Below are 19,354 nucleotides of genomic sequence, written 5' to 3'. Positions count from 1 at the left end.
TCGAAGTTGGATCGGGGAAAAACCAAGGTCGTTGATTAATCATCCTGTTCCGATTTTCATTGTCCGAGGTAAGTCTATAAGCAAATAAACGTCGTTAAATTAGAGTGTATATGAATTTTATATGCTAAATTTAATTGTATGAATTTTCATATTAATAGCTGAATGTATAAATGCTTGTGAGATTTGGGTACAAGTTCGATTTAACTGAGATACGACGTTTGAAAAGCTTAGTATGAACCTTAAAGAATAATTAAGATTTCCTATATATGAATTATGTGTAAGACCGACTTTGCATCAATGATATTCGGGCTCTGTGCCTAGCAGGCTTTATGCCGGTGAATTGTAGCAGACTTTATGCCTAGCAGGCTTCATGCCGGTGTACAATATCAGGCTTTATGCCTAGCAGGCTTCGTGCCAGTGTATCATAGCTGGCTTTGTGCCTAGAAGGCTTTATGTCGGTGTATTTTAATAAGCTTTATACCTCACAGGCTTTATGCCGATGTGGTATCGAATGTGATTAATGAGTTAAAATGGTCAGGTATGTGATGTTTATTTACCTATTTGATAATTAGGTAAGTAAGTTTGTTTGATATATAACAAAAATAATACATCATGTTGTTATAAGTATATGTGTGCATATGAAAAGTATGTTCAGCCTTATGTTAATTATAGGTATATGATTGGAAGCTCGTGTATAAACGATTAACCATGACAAAAATGATTTAAGATTTGTGAATGTATTAGTAATTTTTATATAGGTTTATATTCGGCCTTGATAAATTGCTTATGAAATTATATGTTATATATATTTGCTTAAGGCTTACTAAGCTACGTTAGCTTACTTTGTATATTTAATTGTCATTGTTTTTTTTTAGATTTTGGAGGTCGTTACGTGCTCGGGGATCGTTAGTGAAGTCATTCACACTGTTATCTACTTTCGATACTTTTAAAAGTTTTAGTTCGAACTTATGGCATGTATAGGCTAATATGTATTTTGGTCTGATTTTGGACATGTATATAATAAGCCGTGCTAAAATGGCTTGTTCATTTTGTAAATGTTGAAATTTTTGCCTTTGCTTGATGATTTTGTATGGTTGTGGTTGGTTGATTAGGTTTCGGTATATATATAACTTGTGTCTAGTAATATGTTAAATTGGTTAATGGTGTGTTTTGATTAAAGGTTGGATGTGAGTAGTCAATATACTTGGTTAATATTCAGTTATGTTTTGTATTTATATATGTGAGTTTTGTTTGTATATTTTGCTAAGAATTATTTATAAATTTTTTGGTATTAATGTTCTTATTATAAACATGTAAGGTTGTTTAATTCATTTGTGATTTGGCTATTTGGTTTTGGGTTGTGATGGAAAGTTTATATATATATATGTTATGTTTAAATATTAGTTGTTTATGTTTAGTTTAATATGACTTATTTTATGAGTAAGTAACATGTTCTATAATTATTTTGATGGTTCGATTAAGCTTTGCATTATTAGATGAAACATATTTCATTTAGATTTATTAAAATTGTTTGTGCTTAGCTGAATAGAAAATTTTGGGATTAGTCTTAATATGACGTTTGATACATTGCAAATTATGAGAGATTAGCATGTTTAATTTGGTTGGAAAATTTCAATGTATTAGCCAAATGGTTGCTAAGCTATTTGCTCGAACGCATAGTTTTGATGTTTTTAATATGATATGAAATTTTTGCATAATATACGAATTGACTTTATACAGAATTATATGCATGTTTATGTTTGGCTAAGAATTTGGTAAATGACCAAATGAATAGTGTTTTGGTTCAAATATGCATAATTGTTTGCATGCAAAGTTGGCTAGTGCACATAATGGTATAGTTTTGAGAAATATAAAAATTCATGCAATAAGAAAATAAAAGAGTTATATGCGAATTAGGTAAATTTTGGGTTGTCATTGTTTGAATTGATTTTCTTTTTAAATAAATCCCTTTGGTTTAATTTTTGTTAACCGAATGGATGTTCTACAAAAAGGTAAGATATGCATATTTTGTATGCTAAATTGGTTAGTCCTTTTGGTTTATAAATCAATGTGATCATAAGTTGAACAAGCTAGATATGCCGAACATAGTATGGTCAAATGATAGGTGCATTGAATTATTAGATTTATATGATTCATGTATGGATTAATAGAATAAGATAATTTTATTATCTTAGTTGTGCACACATGCTTATGGGATATATTTGATTTTGGTGCTTATCATTTAAGTGGCTACTTATATATTAGTTATATTTTAAAAAAAAGATTTGTAAGTGATTATTTAACGTTATTATTTAAAGTTGATTTATTTAAGAGAATCAAACATGTCTACATGTATAATTGTTCAAAAGTTGTGATTTGTTTGGTAATATCTCGTAACCCCTTTCCAGCTACGGATACGAGTTAGGAGTGTTACAATTGGGGCATTCCCATATTTTGTGATAAACATTCCATTGCTTTTTGAACTACGTAGTGTTTTCTTTTGTCTGGTTTTATTTAATTAATTCGCTTTTGATTTCTTTCTTTTATCGGTTTAATTAATTTTTATTTCTTTCTTTTGTTGCAAGTAGATTTTGGCCCAGGCTTTGTAATAGTTAGCCCACTTAGCATACTTGTGAATTTTTAGCTTAATTTTTATATTATTTTTTTATTTTCTTGCGTAATACTTACTTTACCATTTTAGGCCATAATTTTAGGCTAATCTTATCCCCCACATCATTTTTATATTCTCTCTCATTTTTACCCTAGTCGATTCATTTTCTTTTGCCAGGTTATTTTCAATTTTTTTTCTTTTTCACTATTTTCAGTTTTTCCTCTATAATTGTAAAGGTCTTAACTTTTTCTTTTTACAGTTACTATTTCTTCTCAAATGGCTTGATGTATGTCATTTCTATCAACCCTTATGCCTCCAAGAACATTTTTCAGCAAAGACGCTAAATAAAAGTACAATACGAACACATCAAAGTGAGCATTTTGTATGGAAAAAGGCTTTATTCATGTACTTATATGTACTTATAATTTATCGGACCATGTGACAATTGAATTATAATTTATTCATGTACTTATATGCTATTGCGTACTCATAGAATTGGTAAGTTAAAAATATTGCAATGAGATTCTTAGTTGCATGTATAGATTGTTACTTTTAGTAAATATGAATTATGGTATGAAAAAGTCCTTTGAGATGGAAGTTATTTTGATGTATATGAATATTTAAAAATTTCTAATATGATTGATGAAATTTTATTTGGTGGTCAGGAACTATAATTCTCTTTAAGTGTTTATTTTGATTAAGGTAAGTTAATTTGATGTTTATACTAGGAGCTTACTAAGCTTCTTAAGCTTACTTGTTTCATTTATGTTCTTATGTAATTTTCAAAGTTGCAGACTGACCGGATCGATCAACTAGAAGCTCACACTATCTAGCTATTTGGTAGCTTTTATATTTCGTTTTGGGATGTGGCATGTATATAGGTGTTTTGTTGTGAATATGTAAATGTTATTCTACAATGGTTATCCTAGTCAAATGGTTAGGTTTGAATGTGTATGGTTGTTTTGTTTTGGTTTGGTATTCTTAATGTTAAAGAATAAGGTCACAATGCTTGGATTGGTAATTAGTGATACATGCATGGGAATGTCTGATGTGAATTTGAATAGGCCAAATACCAAGTTGTCTATGTCTATACCATTTTGGCTGAAAGATTAGGAGAATTTAAGAGGGAATCTAATTGAAATTCCTATTGGACCTAAGACTCGGGTTAGATCCAATAAGCTTAAAAAGGTGATGATGGGCCTGATTCAGCAAGTTTGGGCTAAACATGAGAATTCCAACTCTTGTTGGACCCAAGATAACTTCCCAAGTCCACGCAATGTTTTGCATGTGGCAGTTTGTTTAGTTTAATTAATTCTACAGCTTTTAATTATGTCTTGTTCATTATATGTATCTTTAATTAATGTATTACATTATATATATGCATATTTTAAGACTTGTAACAAGTTATCTGCATGTTAATTGAGTTATGCATTAGAGTATCTCATATGTTAATAAAGTATGGGTTTGAGTTACATGTTCATTAATAAATTAGTGTGTATAAGTGTTTAGTATGCTAATTTTTATATGTCTTTAGTAATTGGTCAATGCTGAATTATCTATCTTGTAGGTGACTATTCATAGGACTAATGACTCTTCAAGTTTGGATGGTTTTCAAGCCTTCAAAGTTCATTATGGTGGCTGTTCAAATGGATCAAGTAAGACTCTTCAAATCTGATTAGTTTTGAAGCCTTCAAAACTCATTATAACGACAATTTAAGAGGTCTTTGGAAAAGTCTTTTGACATTTGGTTTTAAGGAGATAAAGGGACACCAAACAAAACATTAAGGAACATTAAATCATCAACAAGTGAAGAGACATGCCTTTTTGACTACACATGAATCAAGTGAAAGGACATGACTCATTGGCTGCCCAACATGAGTTAAACCAAATTTAAATGATTGTATTAACAACTAGTTAAATGCCGAATTTGAAAGGTCCTTTAGAGGAATTTGAATAGTCATATTAGGGCCTATAAATAACTTGTAAAAGGACATTGTTAGTGAATGAACATTTTATAATTTGTGAGAATTCTATCTATTTGTTCTTGAAAGAACTTAGGTGGATTTATGAAGGCTTCCCTTGTGACGTCAAACACTGCATTGTTATTTCATAATTTGCTAAATAGAGGGTCACAGTTTTCTTTCTACAAACTTGTTCGTATTTCACTTTATAAAAATTGGGTCACGATCTTTTATATTGTTCGTTCATTTCTAAGTGTTAATCTCATGCAATTTATCCATCCATACCATTTCCATCATTCCTATTGAATTAATAACCATTAATTCCATTCTCACTTTAAGACCTAATTCGGAACAATCCAACATTAGATGATCAGGCAACTCAACGTGTAACAGCCCGTTTTTCAAGGGTAATGGAATAGTGGTTTCAGGACCACAAATTTCTGTCATGTTGACTTGTAAATATTATTTATAGAACGATTACAGAGTCATTAGACTCGTATTAAAATTTGGTTAAGAAAGTTTAACATTTAGATATTTAATTAATGAAAAAGGACTAAATTGTAAAAGGAGCAAAACTTGTTAATTATTGCATTTAGATGATTTAATAGCTTAACTAATAAATTTTCGAGGGCCAATAAGACAATTAGACCTTATTGTTTGGTATTGGATGGTATTGGAGTGAAAATTAAAGAAAAAAATTGAAAGAAAATGTGGATAATGGTAATTTTGTAAACAAGTGGAAATTAACTTAAAACATAATGAAAATTCACCAATATTTTCTTCATTTTTCTTCTTTGATGGTCAAAACCTCCATTTTCAAAAGCTTGAAGTTTCGGTGGCTTTAGGTGGTGCATGTAAGTGAAATTGAGACACATTTCTTGTAATTTTTATATTTTTTATATCATTGCAACTAGGTCCACCTAGCCCGTACCTTCGTTCCATTGATGAATCTTGAATGTTTTTTTATGATAACTATGTGTTTAAAGCTTTGGTTGTAGTATTTGGTTGTTTTGTGAAGTGATTTTTGTTAGATTTTGATTTAAAGATTTAATTGTTAAAATGTCAAAATTTCAAGGTTTGATATGGAATTTGATGTATAATAGGGATTTTTAAAGGGCCTAGTATATTCGGATATAATTTGATTCTTAGAAAATGGTCAATTTGATGATTTTCGGGTTAGAGGACTAAATTACAAAAGTTGTAAAAGTTTAGGGAAAATGTGTAATTAATTAAAATTTAAGGGTCATATGCATAGAATGGAATGTAAAATGTGTATGAGATTAATATATTGTTTAATTATTATCAAAGGGACAATAATAGAGGAAAGGGGAAAATAGCAGAATAGTCCCTGCATATTGACCAAAATTAAATCGTAGGTAAGTCCATAGTATTTCAATACGTAAATAAAGTTCTACTTGTAATCTTATATTATTGTTCTTTATTTAATATGTTTATAGATGAATATTATTGAATGCACATACGTGCCCCTGTTTGTACTTCGGTACCCCTGAATGCACATACACCCCCTGTTTGTACTTCGGTACCCCTGAATACACATACACGCCCCTGTTTGTACTTCAGTACCCCTGAATGCACATACGTGCCCTTATTTGTACTTTGATACCACTAAATGCACATACATGCCCTTGTTTGTTCTTTGGTAACCCTAAATCAAATAGTATGTGAAATATGTATATTTGTAATTAGATTAAATGTTATACTATGTTCTTACTAAGTTATGTAAACTTATCAGTTCTTGTGGATTTTTTTGTAGATAATCTTTGTTGACGTTTTGGAAGGATCAAACAACCGGCTCACACTATCCATCTAAGTTGGTAGTTTTTCTATCTCCTAGGGTAGTGGCATGTATATATATAGATAAATATGTGGTTTAGAAATGTTGATAGGTGTAGTTTATGAATGAGGTGTGTGTTTTGGTTAGGTTATGTTTTATTGATGAAAAAAGTATACTTATATATTACATAGATGAACACTTGATGTCTAGTTGTTGAATAAGGTGGTTTTAGTCATGGTGAAATGCTTATTTGCTCAATGTTTAGTATATATATGTGGTGCCTTTGAATGGCATATTGGTTGGATGAAATAGATTGATTTAATTGGTATATTTCGATGTGTTCAAGTAGTGCTTAGGTTTATTGAATGTGTGCATATTTGGAGTGGTGAAATAGGTATGGTTGGGTCTTAAAATGGCATAGTTTTTGGGTCAATTTTGGTGCACATGGCCTGGGACACAGGCTGTCACACGGCCATGTGAAACACACGGCCTAGTGATACGGCCATGTGTCATTTGAGAGTTTCTTTGTGTTTCAAGTCAGTGAGTTACACGGCTTGACACACGGGCGTGTGTGGCAACTCAGAAAGTTAAACGGCCTAGCACACGGGCGTGTGGGGCAGCTCAATGAATTACATAGGTGAGGATACGGGCTGGGACACGGTCGTGTGTCCCTAATTCGAATGTTACACAGCCTAGGGTATTTTCACATAGCCGTGTGACCACTGTTTTCCAATTTCTACAACTTTTTCTTAAAACTTCTATTTTGTTTCAAATTAGTCCCTAATTGTCTCAAAACTACTTTTATGGCCTTAAAGGCTTGATTTAGGGATGAAATGCCTATGATTGAGATGTTTTGAATGTCATGTACTTATTTTAATGTTATATAGATATATGATTCTAGATTGTATGGTAATGCTTCGTAACCCTAATTCAGCGACGGATACGGGTTTGGGGTGTTACACTACGTCTTGTAAGCGAATACACGAATACGAGCATGCATCAATTGGATGTGTGTGTCTATATTTGGTAATTTTGGTTGAGGATTGAGTATGAGTTGGTTTGAATGATTATTAAATGTGGTGTCTTTGAATGACATATTGGTTATGTAACACCCCTAACCCGTATACGTCACCGGAATAGGGCTACGAAGTATTATCGTAAAATCATGACTTAAAAACATTCACATTCCAAACATTTTATAAATTATATAATAATTCATTCAATCACATGCATATCGTCCCTAATTCGAGCCATTAAGGCCTTAGAAACACTTTAGAAATGATTTGGGACTAAATCAGAAACATTTGAAACATTACAGAAAAATATACAAAATTTCATACTGCAAAGGTCACATGACCGTGTGGCCAAGCCGTGTGACTCACACGGTTGAGACACAAGCCCTTATCTCAGGCCGTGTGGACATTCAAAATAGGGACACATGACCATGTCCTAGCCTGTTTGTGCCCATGTAACTCTCTGACTTGGGTTACACAACCAAGATATACGCTTGTGCCATAGGCCGTGTAACTTTCAAAAAACAACCTTTAAAACTTACAGGGGACACATGGCTAAGACACACGTCCGTGTCTTAGGCCGTGTGGAAAATAAATTGGCCAAAAGCAAGCCATTTCCTTCACCCACCTCAAACAAGCACCTAAATATCATTTGCACACATGACCAAGGCATCAAAACATATTCAAACATGCATAAAATGACCAATTTCAAATGACCAAATTCCATTCAACCAATATGCCATATAGGCACCTCATACACATACATTAAGTATACCTAAACATGTGTATATTTAGCCATTCATCAACTAACATATTTCCATACCAAAACATATCACAATTGACATATTTCAACCATACCATACTAGATTCATGCCATATCAAAATAATCTTACAATATTTGATCACATTTATACCATTACCAGTAGCTCATATCTACCTCAAAGCATAACCCAAGTTGGTCGCATTATAAACATACCAAATATGGTCATTCCAAACATACATCAATTTAACCATATTAACAACAACCAACAAGGCATCAGAATGCCATAAGTACCACAACTCCAAAGAAACATTATATGCGATAACATCAACTAAACATTAGACATAAGTCCACCTATACATGCCATTATAACATAACCAAAGCATCCAAATCTACCGATATAATCACTGGATAGTGTGATAGATCTCCGACTAGCTTCCAAACCAATTGTGTAACATCTTGATTTTGGGCCTAGCCGGAACAGTGGTTTTGGGACCACAAATTTGATGAAAAAAATTATTTTATTATATTTTTATGGTCTACAATTTTACAAAATGATTTTGTGAAAATTTCGTTCTAAAATTTTGATGTTTGGGCACTCAATTTAGTCAAAAGGACTAAATTGTAAAAAGTGCAAAAGTTGAGTTGTACATGTTAGAGGTGTCCAATTGTTATGAAATTTTAAATTGGAGGTCCTTATATGGTAATTACACCATTGGTTAAGTTGGTAGACAAAAATGGACATGGTTAGGCATGTTTCCAAAGTTTTTCATTAAGGGCATTTTGGTCATTTAGTTATTAAAATGAATTAAAAACAAAAGTAAAAGCCAATTTTTGTCCATCTTCAACCCCATGGCTGAATTTCACAAGGGGAAACCATGGCTAGGGTTTTTCAATCTTCCAAGCTCGATTGTAAGTCTGTTTTAGCCCAATTTTTAATGTTCTTTACGTTTTTAGAGTCCCGGTAACTTGATTTAGCTTATTCTAGTAATAATTTAACCTAGGGTTCATATTTGGAAAAATTCCCATCAGTGAAATGTGTTTATTTTGATGTTTTATGGTAGAATATGAAGCTTGAAATTATGTTAAACAACTTTTGCTAATTGATTTTAAGTGAAAACGAGTAAAACGACATAATCGGTAAAAATACCTAATGTTCATAAGTAAGTGTTGGAGTGGGAATTTGATGTTCCCATAGGAGGGAAAAATGTTCAGCATGTCATAAAACATAAGAATAAGGGATGAAGTTTAATTTCTGAGCTTTGGGACAAAAGAGTAAATATGCAAAAGTTCAGGGGGAAAATGCAATTTTGTCAAAGTTCGAGTTAAGGACTGTTTTGATGACTATGAGTATTAAATAAGCTAAGTTTTCTATTATAGATCAAGAAGAACAAAATTCAGAGTTAGACCGGGGAAAGAAAAAGGTTGAGGACTAAAGTGCTAGATTTGATCATATTTTGTGCCGAGGTAAGTTTATGGTAAATAAATACAATATTTCAATACTTATTATTGATATTGTTATTTTCCAAAAATTATGCATTTATTTTATGAAGTTATTTAATGTTGACTCAAGTATGAGATGACAGAGAATCGGTGTTAAAAGCCCCGTTGAAACATGAGGAATGTATCGGATACAAATGTCATGACATTTGGGTAAAGAGGTCCCATGTAAGACCATGTCTGGGACATGGTGTTGGCACCGAGATGAGAAGTACCATGTAAGACCATGTATGGGACATGGCGTTGGCACCGAGATGAGAGGTCTCATGTAAGACCCATGTCCGGGACATGGCGTTGGCACTGAGATGAGAGGTCCCCCGTAAGACCATGTTTGGGACATGGCATGGGCACCTATATGAGAACTCTCATGTAAGACCATATCTGGGATATGGCATTGGCAGTACAAGAAACATTCCATGTAAGACTATGTTTGGGACATAGCTTTGGCATGTTATATTCAGATAGGAGACTGAGTATCCTTAGTATTCCAAGTGATTCAACGGGCTAATAAATAGACGATGTTACATGAAAGTTCAGGTAAAAGCCTAATAGACAAGTTCAGGTGAGTTAATAAGATTAAGAGTATCTCAGTTATCAGGTGAGAAAAGAAATTTCAGCAACGAAGGAGTAAGTTAAGCAAGCAAGTAAGTAAACGAGTAAGAGAGTAAGTAAAGAAGAAAGTAAAGATCTTAATGCTTAATAAAAATTTATGAATATAATTGTTTATGATAAATGTTGTTATTCATTTACTTGTAAACTTACTAAGATTTATGCTTATTTCTTTTATTTCTTTTTCTTTCATATAGTATTATCAAGCATAGTCGGGATCTTGAAGACATCGGAAAGCGTTCACACTATCAACTACCACAACTCGGTATTTTAAGACGATAAATGTTTTGAGCTATGGCATGTATAGCGACTTGGTCATTTCGATTGTATATTCTGAAGATATGTCCAAAAGATGATATGTAAATGTTTGATGATGAATAGTTATTAAAATGGCTAAGTATGAAGGTGTTTGTTGTTATAAATGTCTAGGTGATAAATTATGCATAGAAATCATGAAAAAGTAAAAATTGGTAGTGAATCAGTTTTGAGACAGCAGTAGTGACGTGAATTTGAAAAATCACCAAGGATAGTATAAAATGAATTATAGGATGGATGAGATATATAATTAAAGCTTATTGAGTCTATTTTCATATAAAAATAACGGTGTAGACAAAGGAATTATGTATTTTGAGATATTTGCATTTTAGTTAGATAAGGTCAAAGTGGTTTTCGGAATCCCCTATTCTGACTTTGGAAAATCATTAAAAATTGTAAAAAAATATTTATGAGTTTTAATTTATATTTATATATTCCTTACTGAGTCTATTTTCTGTAGAAACAAGTGAGAACACCATATGAAGTCTGTACAATGAGATAATTCAATTTTAGTGACGAGAGGTCAGGACAGTCAATCAGTGAAACAGGGGAGACTTTAACTAATAAAATGTACTAATTGGCTGAACAAAAAATTCTAAAAAATTTATAGTAAAAATATATATAAGTCTAGTTTCAAGGAAAGTTTACAGATCTAAATTTCTAGTTTCTTAGCTCGAGTTATAATTGATTTAGTGACTGCTACACAGCTGGACAGCCTTATTATGAACAGTGAAATAACTTTTAAAAGTAAATTTCTATGCCCCGAACTTTTGAGTTAAGTCAAGTAATGCCTCATGCTCGACTCCGGAAACGGTCTCGGGTAAGGGGTGTTACAGATTGAGCTTTTGATAATCTGTAAAGTAAAGGAAAATAACTACGTAAGCAATATATGCTTAGTAAGCTCGTAGAACATGAAACATAACTTATCACTTCAATATTATAATACATAGGTTAACACCAATACTTTAAACTTGGTATAAACCTATTGAACACCATTCAACTCACGATTAAGTATATTCATCAACATCACATATACTTTTCATATATAACATATTGGGATTTATAAGTCATAATACATAATCATCAACCTTTTCATAAGATTATGAATCATTCTATTTACTTACTTTCCCTTCCATTCAAAATGCTTAACATAAGCCTAAACAACAATGTCATTTCACGAATTAGTGTATTTATCCATGATGTAGGTAAATTCTTCCATAGCATAATTAGACTTCTCACATATAAGTACAACATTTATCACATAAAACCTTTTATAACATCATAATACATCTCAGTTATGAACTTACCATTTGATTGCCTTTTCTTACCCGTTTCATATGCATAGTACAAAGCATAAGCATAAAAATCAATCATAACCACAAGCTTGGCACAAGCCTAAGCACATCAACGACACATGTTAGTTCATCAATTCATAATTTACTTGAATTAACATAATTTGAACTAATGGTATATGAACATACTTTTTTTAAATGCATCATTTGGATGAACATAACATACTTTCATATAAACTTTCTGCTTCAATCCTTTTCATAATTTCATGACATAGTTCATTTGAACACATACCTTTTCTTTCCTTTTTCATGCCCGTTGAACTGTTTAGAATATTATTGGATACGCGGGATAGCTCACACTAAGTGTGCTAACATATAATTGTAACATTTCCTTTCCTTTATATCATTGCTCACATGAGCTGTAAAATGGGTCTGCTCACATGAATTGTGGGTCGGAATGAAAGTTACACGATACTGCTCACACGAACTGTGGAGTATCCGTAACAAATGTCAGACCTTAGCCATTGGTAGGACATTCAAGACCAACACCTGAAAACATGGTAAACCTATTGACATGTCATTTGTATCCTATGAATTCCTAATGTTCAAACAGGGCTCGATAGTCATCAAACGTTGTTGGAATTCCATCGTTTCATTACATGATAAATTGCATAATAACATATATATATATATATTGATTCAATTACAATAGAACCACATATTAAACATTCAATTTAATCAACATTTAAGTGATTATAGTTCAAACGAACTTACTTGGCTAAATTGCAGAAATGTCAAAGTACGGAGGCTTTTTGGTAATTTTCCATTCTCCTCGATTTTACTCTCAATCTTGATTTAAATTAATAATTTCATTCAATTTATTAATTTATTTTATGCAATTTAGTCATTTTTGACATTTTTACAAAATTACCCTCAATTTTTCTTTTTTATTAAATTTAGTCTCTGAGCCTAAAACATGCAAATTAATCATTTTTATTGAAAATTCATACCAGCTGTATGTTACTAGCATCCAATACAGCCGAAATTTGTAACAATTTCACATCTAATCCTTGTATTTTTATTATTTCCATAATTTAATCCCTAATCATTAAATTCATCAAAATCACTTAATAAAATACTTATAAATAACAACTAATACCTAAAATTCATCATTTAACATCTAAAATCACTAATATTCATCAATGGCAACATTCAAAATCTTTAGCAGTTTCAAAACCGAAGGTACGGGCTAGCTTAGTTGCAACGATCTCAAAAATATCAAAATTACTAAAAACGAATAGCTTAGGGACTTACATGCAAGGAAACATGGTTAGCTGAACTTTAAAGTCTCCCATGGTGATTCGATGATGAACAAAACCAAATGGGGAAGAAAACTATTATGGTTTCTTATTTTATTAACCTTTTATTTTTTATTTTAATAATAAAATAACATATAAAACTTTAAAATTTAAAAGAAATTAAAGCCTCACTATTTTTAAGGATGGTTTATTTATCCATTAAGGCCATCCAATTACAATTCTTTAATCAATATACACCTTTAAACTAATAGCGATTTATTTTTTCAACTTTTACGATTTAGTTCTTTTTGCTTAATTAACTATCGAAACATTAAAATTTCTTAATGAAACTTTAATACAATCTTAATAACACTCCGTATATATTTATAAAAATATTTATGGCTCGGTTTATGAAAACGAGGTCCCGATACCTTATTTTCTAAAACTACTTGACTTTAGGGTCTTACCACTTGAACTTAATAAATCATTTATATAATAACATAAATTACCAAATCTAAAACCTTTTTAAAATCATATCTGACTTGTAAATATTAAATAATAATATTTATGAACTTACTTGTCAAATTTGTGGCCTCGAAACTACTGTTTCTAACACCATAAAAAAAGGGTTGTTACAAGTTAGGCCTTATAGGTGGATTAAAATGGTATATTTTGAGCACGATGTTATGTGGTTTTGGTATGTTAAGACTTATGGAAGTAGGATGTCTTGTAATGCAAGATTTGGACTTGTTTTGGCTTTTTTTAGGGGTAATTATAGAAGCACATGACCTGGGACACTGGCCGTCACATGGCTGTGTGACACACACGGTCACCACACACGATCGTGTGTATTTATTGATTTTAGGTGCAGTATCCACACAGCCTGCGGCACGGTTGTGTGAGCCAAAATAGTTTTTCACACGAGCGGACACACGACCTGTGATATAGACGTGTGACCCAACTTCGAATACACACACGGTCTGACACACAGCCTACGACACGATTGTGTGGCCCTATTTTGAATACTTACATGGGCAGACACACGGACTGGGACATGGCCGTATGTCCTGATTTCGAATCTCCACATGGTCTGGGCTATTTCACACAACAGTGTGACCCCTGTTTTGCAAACTTTCAAGTTTTTCTGAAATTTTCTATATTGTTTTGATTTTACCCCGGGTTGTTCTTAAACTATTTTTAGGGTCCCGTAAGCCCAATTTAAGGCCTATAAGTGTATTTACACCACAAATTGATTTTGTTTGTTATATGTTTATAAACTATTTGTTTAAATATTTTGGAATTAAGTGAAATGTCCTGTTTTGATTAATAACATTTCGTAACCCTAATTCGATAATGGAGACAGGTTAGGGGTGTTACAAGTCCTACAGTTTTATTTAATTGTTTTAAATCTTTTTTTCTTGAAAAATTTTCATATTTTTGTTTCGTTTGTGCTCTGGTAGCATCTTCCAAACATACCAATCATCGAGTGGGTGAGAGGTGTTACATTATCATACAAATTGTCTTCTTTTTTCTTTTCTTTTTTGTTTTAAAAGAGTTGTCAATATACATATACGAATTTTATGTTCTTTAACTTGGAATACAGTCATATTGTCAACAAGATTCTAATATATTCTATTTAATTTGTTTAATTTAACTCGAACAAATTTATTTGACTCAATTCAAATTTCATTTTACTCTACTTGATTTGAAAAAAATTTAAATCAAGTTAGGATGATAAAATACGACTTATCAACTCGACTAACCCAAAAAAATTTCGCTCGATTCGATCAAATACTCACTCTTAAGTCAAACCACTAACCAGTGGTGCCTAAGTTTAGCCTCAATGAGAGCTCGGATGTTGGTTAAGTGAAAATTAATGGATGGCTGAGGGAAAGGATGCTAGCAAATAGCAAGAGAAAGCTTAAGAACGTAGGAAAGCTTTATTACAATGCTCAAGTCACGTACAAATGCGGGGTGCAGTCGCCCCCTTTTATAGTTGCTCCCCGAATGATCCAATGGCTATTATTGACTTAATCTTATGGTTTACATTCATCCTAGGCTAAAATATCTTGGTTAAAGGCGATGGAAATAAATAAAAAGCGGTGTACAAAAATTCCAAACGATTATGTCGCGTTCCAACCCTAGTTCGCTTGGTTTGGACCTGGTGATGCGCTAACCTCAGTTGGAAGGAAAAATTGGGTCGATCATGGTCCCAAACGGTGGTGTGCCGTGTCATAGAGATCTCCAATAAAACTTATGTTTGCCTAGCCTATTCGGGTCACATTCTTTATCGTTTATTTTATAAATATATTTTATCCAGGCATATTCAAAATTCTTGCACCATTTTCAGAGGAAAATATATAAAATGAATATACATATATAACAATTTATTTGATGGAATAAGCTGTAAAGAAATTTTTTTAGGATCCGTTCCTTAAAAGAAAATATTACTATAAAAATATGTCTTTATATATTATCGTTATATATATATTTATTAAATAATTTTTTTTCAAAGTATACTATAATCTTAATATATATAATTTATATCTATCAATTTAAAACTTTTTGTCTCAAAACAATAACTTCATAGAGTAACTTTGTCTACACGAATAGTCATTAAAATCTCAAACAATTCTATTACAGAACATTGAACTGTGTATGTGATTCTTTTCATGATGTGTTCAGTGGTTTCGATTGGACAAATTTGGAGAATAATTAACAAAAGGATAATGGACAATGAATTAAATTATTAAAACATAATGCAAAATATAATATGAAATAAAATTAATATGAGAAATAAACTAATATGAACATAAAACATGTCTAAATTTAATTATAATGATATAATCACAATAACTACAAGAAGTAGACGGGGATATAAAAAACGAAAATTTAGGATTCGTATCTTAGTCACATGGAAAACCCATATGCAACGGTTGATAATTGTTCCACTTGTGTGCAAAAAATAATTCCATATAATTTGGTATGAAAAAGAATACCTCCAGGCCATCAACTGTCATCGTACGGGCATTAGCAGATCTGATGAACACGTGTACGGCCCAGATTAACCCTTTCTCCTTGGCTCTTCCAAGTTCCGAAACAAGGTCTGCATTCAACGTCCCTTCTGTCTTTCCATATAAATACAATTATACTTGCAGCCATGTCTTTGCTGCATTAGATAAAACTTTTGGCATTCTTAGGAAATTGCGGATAGAAGGAAATGGCTAAAGATAGGAAGATAGGGGTGGCAATGGACTTCTCATGCAGCAGCAAGAGCGCTCTTAGATGGGCTATAGATAACTTGGCGGACAAAGGAGACACCTTTTACATCATCCACATCAACCCTAGCTCTTCTAATGACTCTACCAACACTCACTTGGCCCAATCTGGCTCTCGTATGTTTCTTAAAAGCTCAAAAGGTTCTGTTTTTTATTTCTTTGCTAATCCCATCTAATCTTGGGTAGTTTTTGAGCTCTTGCAGCTCTTATTCCTTTGGCACAGTTTAGACAGCCCGAGATTATGAACAAGTACGACGTTAAAGTTGATATTGCAGTTCTTGACATGCTTGACACTGCTTCTAGACAAAAAGAGGTGAACCCCTTTTTCTTTACCTCCATTAATACATATGGAGTTGAGTTGAGGCTGATATTTATATTTTGGATTACAGATACAAGTTGTGTCAAAACTGTATTGGGGAGGAGATGCTAGAGAAAAAATACTTGATGCTATTGAAGATCTAAAGCTTGATTCTTTGGTTATGGGAAGCAGAGGACTTGGAACGCTTCAAAGGTACAAAACCAATATACGGCCACGAAAAAGAATTAATGTTCATTTATTTGTCTCTATGTCTTCCCTGATGTTTTGTTTGCATTGGCTGGTTTGATGTAAAAACAGGATCATCTTGGGGAGTGTAAGCAACTACGTTTTGACATATGCTCCTTGCCCTGTTACCATTGTTAAGGAGCCACCATCAAGCTCCAGCTAGCACTGATAATGTTTTGAGTAGTTTCTAATTTGGTTTTATCGAAAACAATTTGATCAACAAAAACTGTGTGCTTTGTATCAACAACGATCTTCTGCTGTTACTGTTTAGTTGATCATGTTTAATAAGCAGTCTTAAATGTGGTACTTTAGCGGTTAATGCATTCTTCTGGTTCTGGTCGGTCTTCCTTTGCTTAACAAGATGCATACCAATTGGTCTTGATTTTTGGTCATGGCATCAAAATCATAGCCACTAAAAACACTCTTAAATATGTCGACTATAATAATAATAATAATAATAATAATAAATAGAGTTTGGCATGTCCATATTATGAAAACACAAGGATTACAACCCTCTTAGTAACTTACTAGCTTTTTATATCATGTGTTGCGCCTAGATTTTATATATTTTTTAATTATTAAATAAAATATTATTATAATTTTAAAATATATATTTATACTAATTAAATGTGGATTAATTTAATTTATACAAAATGTCAAATAATTTTAAAACATAAAGGAAAATAAAATAAAATCTAATACATAATACTGTTAAAATAATATACAAATTTAGAACTGAATGCAAAAAATATTTACACTAATGATCAAATTTGACAATAACATTAAATGATTTGTTGAAATTTCAATTTTTTAAACAAATTCAGAACTTTTTTCCACGGTAAAATTATCATGAAAGCCTCTATACTATAAGTTAGATTGTATTTTTGCCCCCTCTACTTAAAAAATGAATAAACTAGTCCCTATATTATATTATATATAGGTAAATTACATTTGTAGTCACCCAATTATGTTTTTTTTGGTCACCCAACAATGAAAAATTACAAATTGGTCATCAACTATATAGTTTGTCTTTTTTGGTCATCTAACTATATTGAATTTTTTGGTATTTCTAGTTTTTAATTAGCCTGCTGGTGACTAAAAAAGATAAAATTGAATAGGGTGACAAAAAAAATATTCATAGTTGAGCGACCATTTTGTAACTTTTTATAGTTAGGTGACAAAAAAAAACCATAATTGAATGACCTAGTATTTACCCATTAAATATATATCTTAAATTCATAATTTGCACATAATTTAACATACTTATTTTGTCGTTTTATTTAACTTAGTATACATGTTTTACTGTATTTACTTGAGAAGGAATTGAAAAGTGAATGAAAGAATTCCTGTATTTACTTTTCTTCTAATTAAATTAATATGATGGGGTCACACTGTTTAAATAAAAACTTTAATTACTGCTAGATGTAAGTCAAGACGCCTCTATTTACTCTTATAACTCCATAAAATCTGAAAATATTATATTATATCATATAAATAGATAGATATAGAATAGGGATTTTTTTTTCTTGTACCATTTTTCATAATGCTAAACTGATGAAAAGGAAATAGACCGAACGAATTTGATAAGGAATAGATTAAATCAACAATTTAAAAAAATTAAAAATCAACTAAACTCGGTAAAAAAATAATAAAAAGAAATGAGAATAGAAACAACAGGTTAAAAATTATATTTGTTGATTTTTTTAACAAAAAAGAGATTTTATTATGTATTGGTTCACTGTTCTTTAATATAATGTTTTTTTATTATTCTTATATTTTGAAATTTTTATTTTTAATTATCCTTAATTTATATATTTTTTAAATATTTTAACCACTAATTTAGAAGTTGAAACTATTCAAGCATGGGATAAGATGCAGATCCTTGAGTTCTGTGTATTAACTTTTGTGCTGCTCCCGACATTGCCTAACTCTATTATTTTAAACTGACAACCTGGGCTGGGATTTGATATACTTTTTATTTTATGTGTTGATTGTTATCGTTATAATCGACCTACATAAATGTCAAGTTTTGGATCTAGATCTAATTTTGACTGCTCCTGTACTGATTATCATTCTCGAGAGTTGGGGACAAAGCGTTGTTGTCTTTTAAGGGCATGAAAGAACTCAACTAATGCCAAGTATACTATTTTTTCCATTTTAATTTGAATTTCTTTTTGTTGATTTTTGTTTTTGACGTTTTCAGACAGTTTACCGATTTAGAGGCCAAATTAGCGGCCGGTAAGGGTTCCTGTTTCCCCTAAAATAAAAAATTATTATTAAGCCTTTCAAAATTTTTTAAAATTTTAAATTAATAAAAGTAAAATTATACTTTTTTTCTCTTAAAATTATAAAAATTTTATTTAATTTTTTAAAAATTA

At 31.4% G+C, this 19,354-nt stretch overlaps 1 protein-coding gene across 1 annotated transcript; it reads left to right on the top strand.

The window, feature by feature from the left end:
- Positions 1-16,323: 16,323 nt before the first annotated feature.
- Positions 16,324-17,292, top strand: LOC107919506 (universal stress protein PHOS32). Its single transcript, XM_016848955.2, has 4 exons — positions 16,324-16,549; positions 16,636-16,745; positions 16,822-16,943; positions 17,049-17,292. The coding sequence occupies exons 1-4, from the start codon at positions 16,375-16,377 to the stop codon at positions 17,137-17,139; spliced, it is 498 nt and encodes a 165-aa protein (XP_016704444.1). The 5' UTR covers positions 16,324-16,374; the 3' UTR covers positions 17,140-17,292.
- Positions 17,293-19,354: the final 2,062 nt, after the last annotated feature.

Source organism: Gossypium hirsutum, chromosome D13, assembly GCF_007990345.1.
Source record: "Gossypium hirsutum isolate 1008001.06 chromosome D13, Gossypium_hirsutum_v2.1, whole genome shotgun sequence".
NCBI lineage: Eukaryota > Viridiplantae > Streptophyta > Magnoliopsida > Malvales > Malvaceae > Gossypium > Gossypium hirsutum.
The sequence above is the reverse complement of the archived record's forward strand: the minus strand, read 5'-3'. Positions and strand labels throughout refer to the sequence as shown.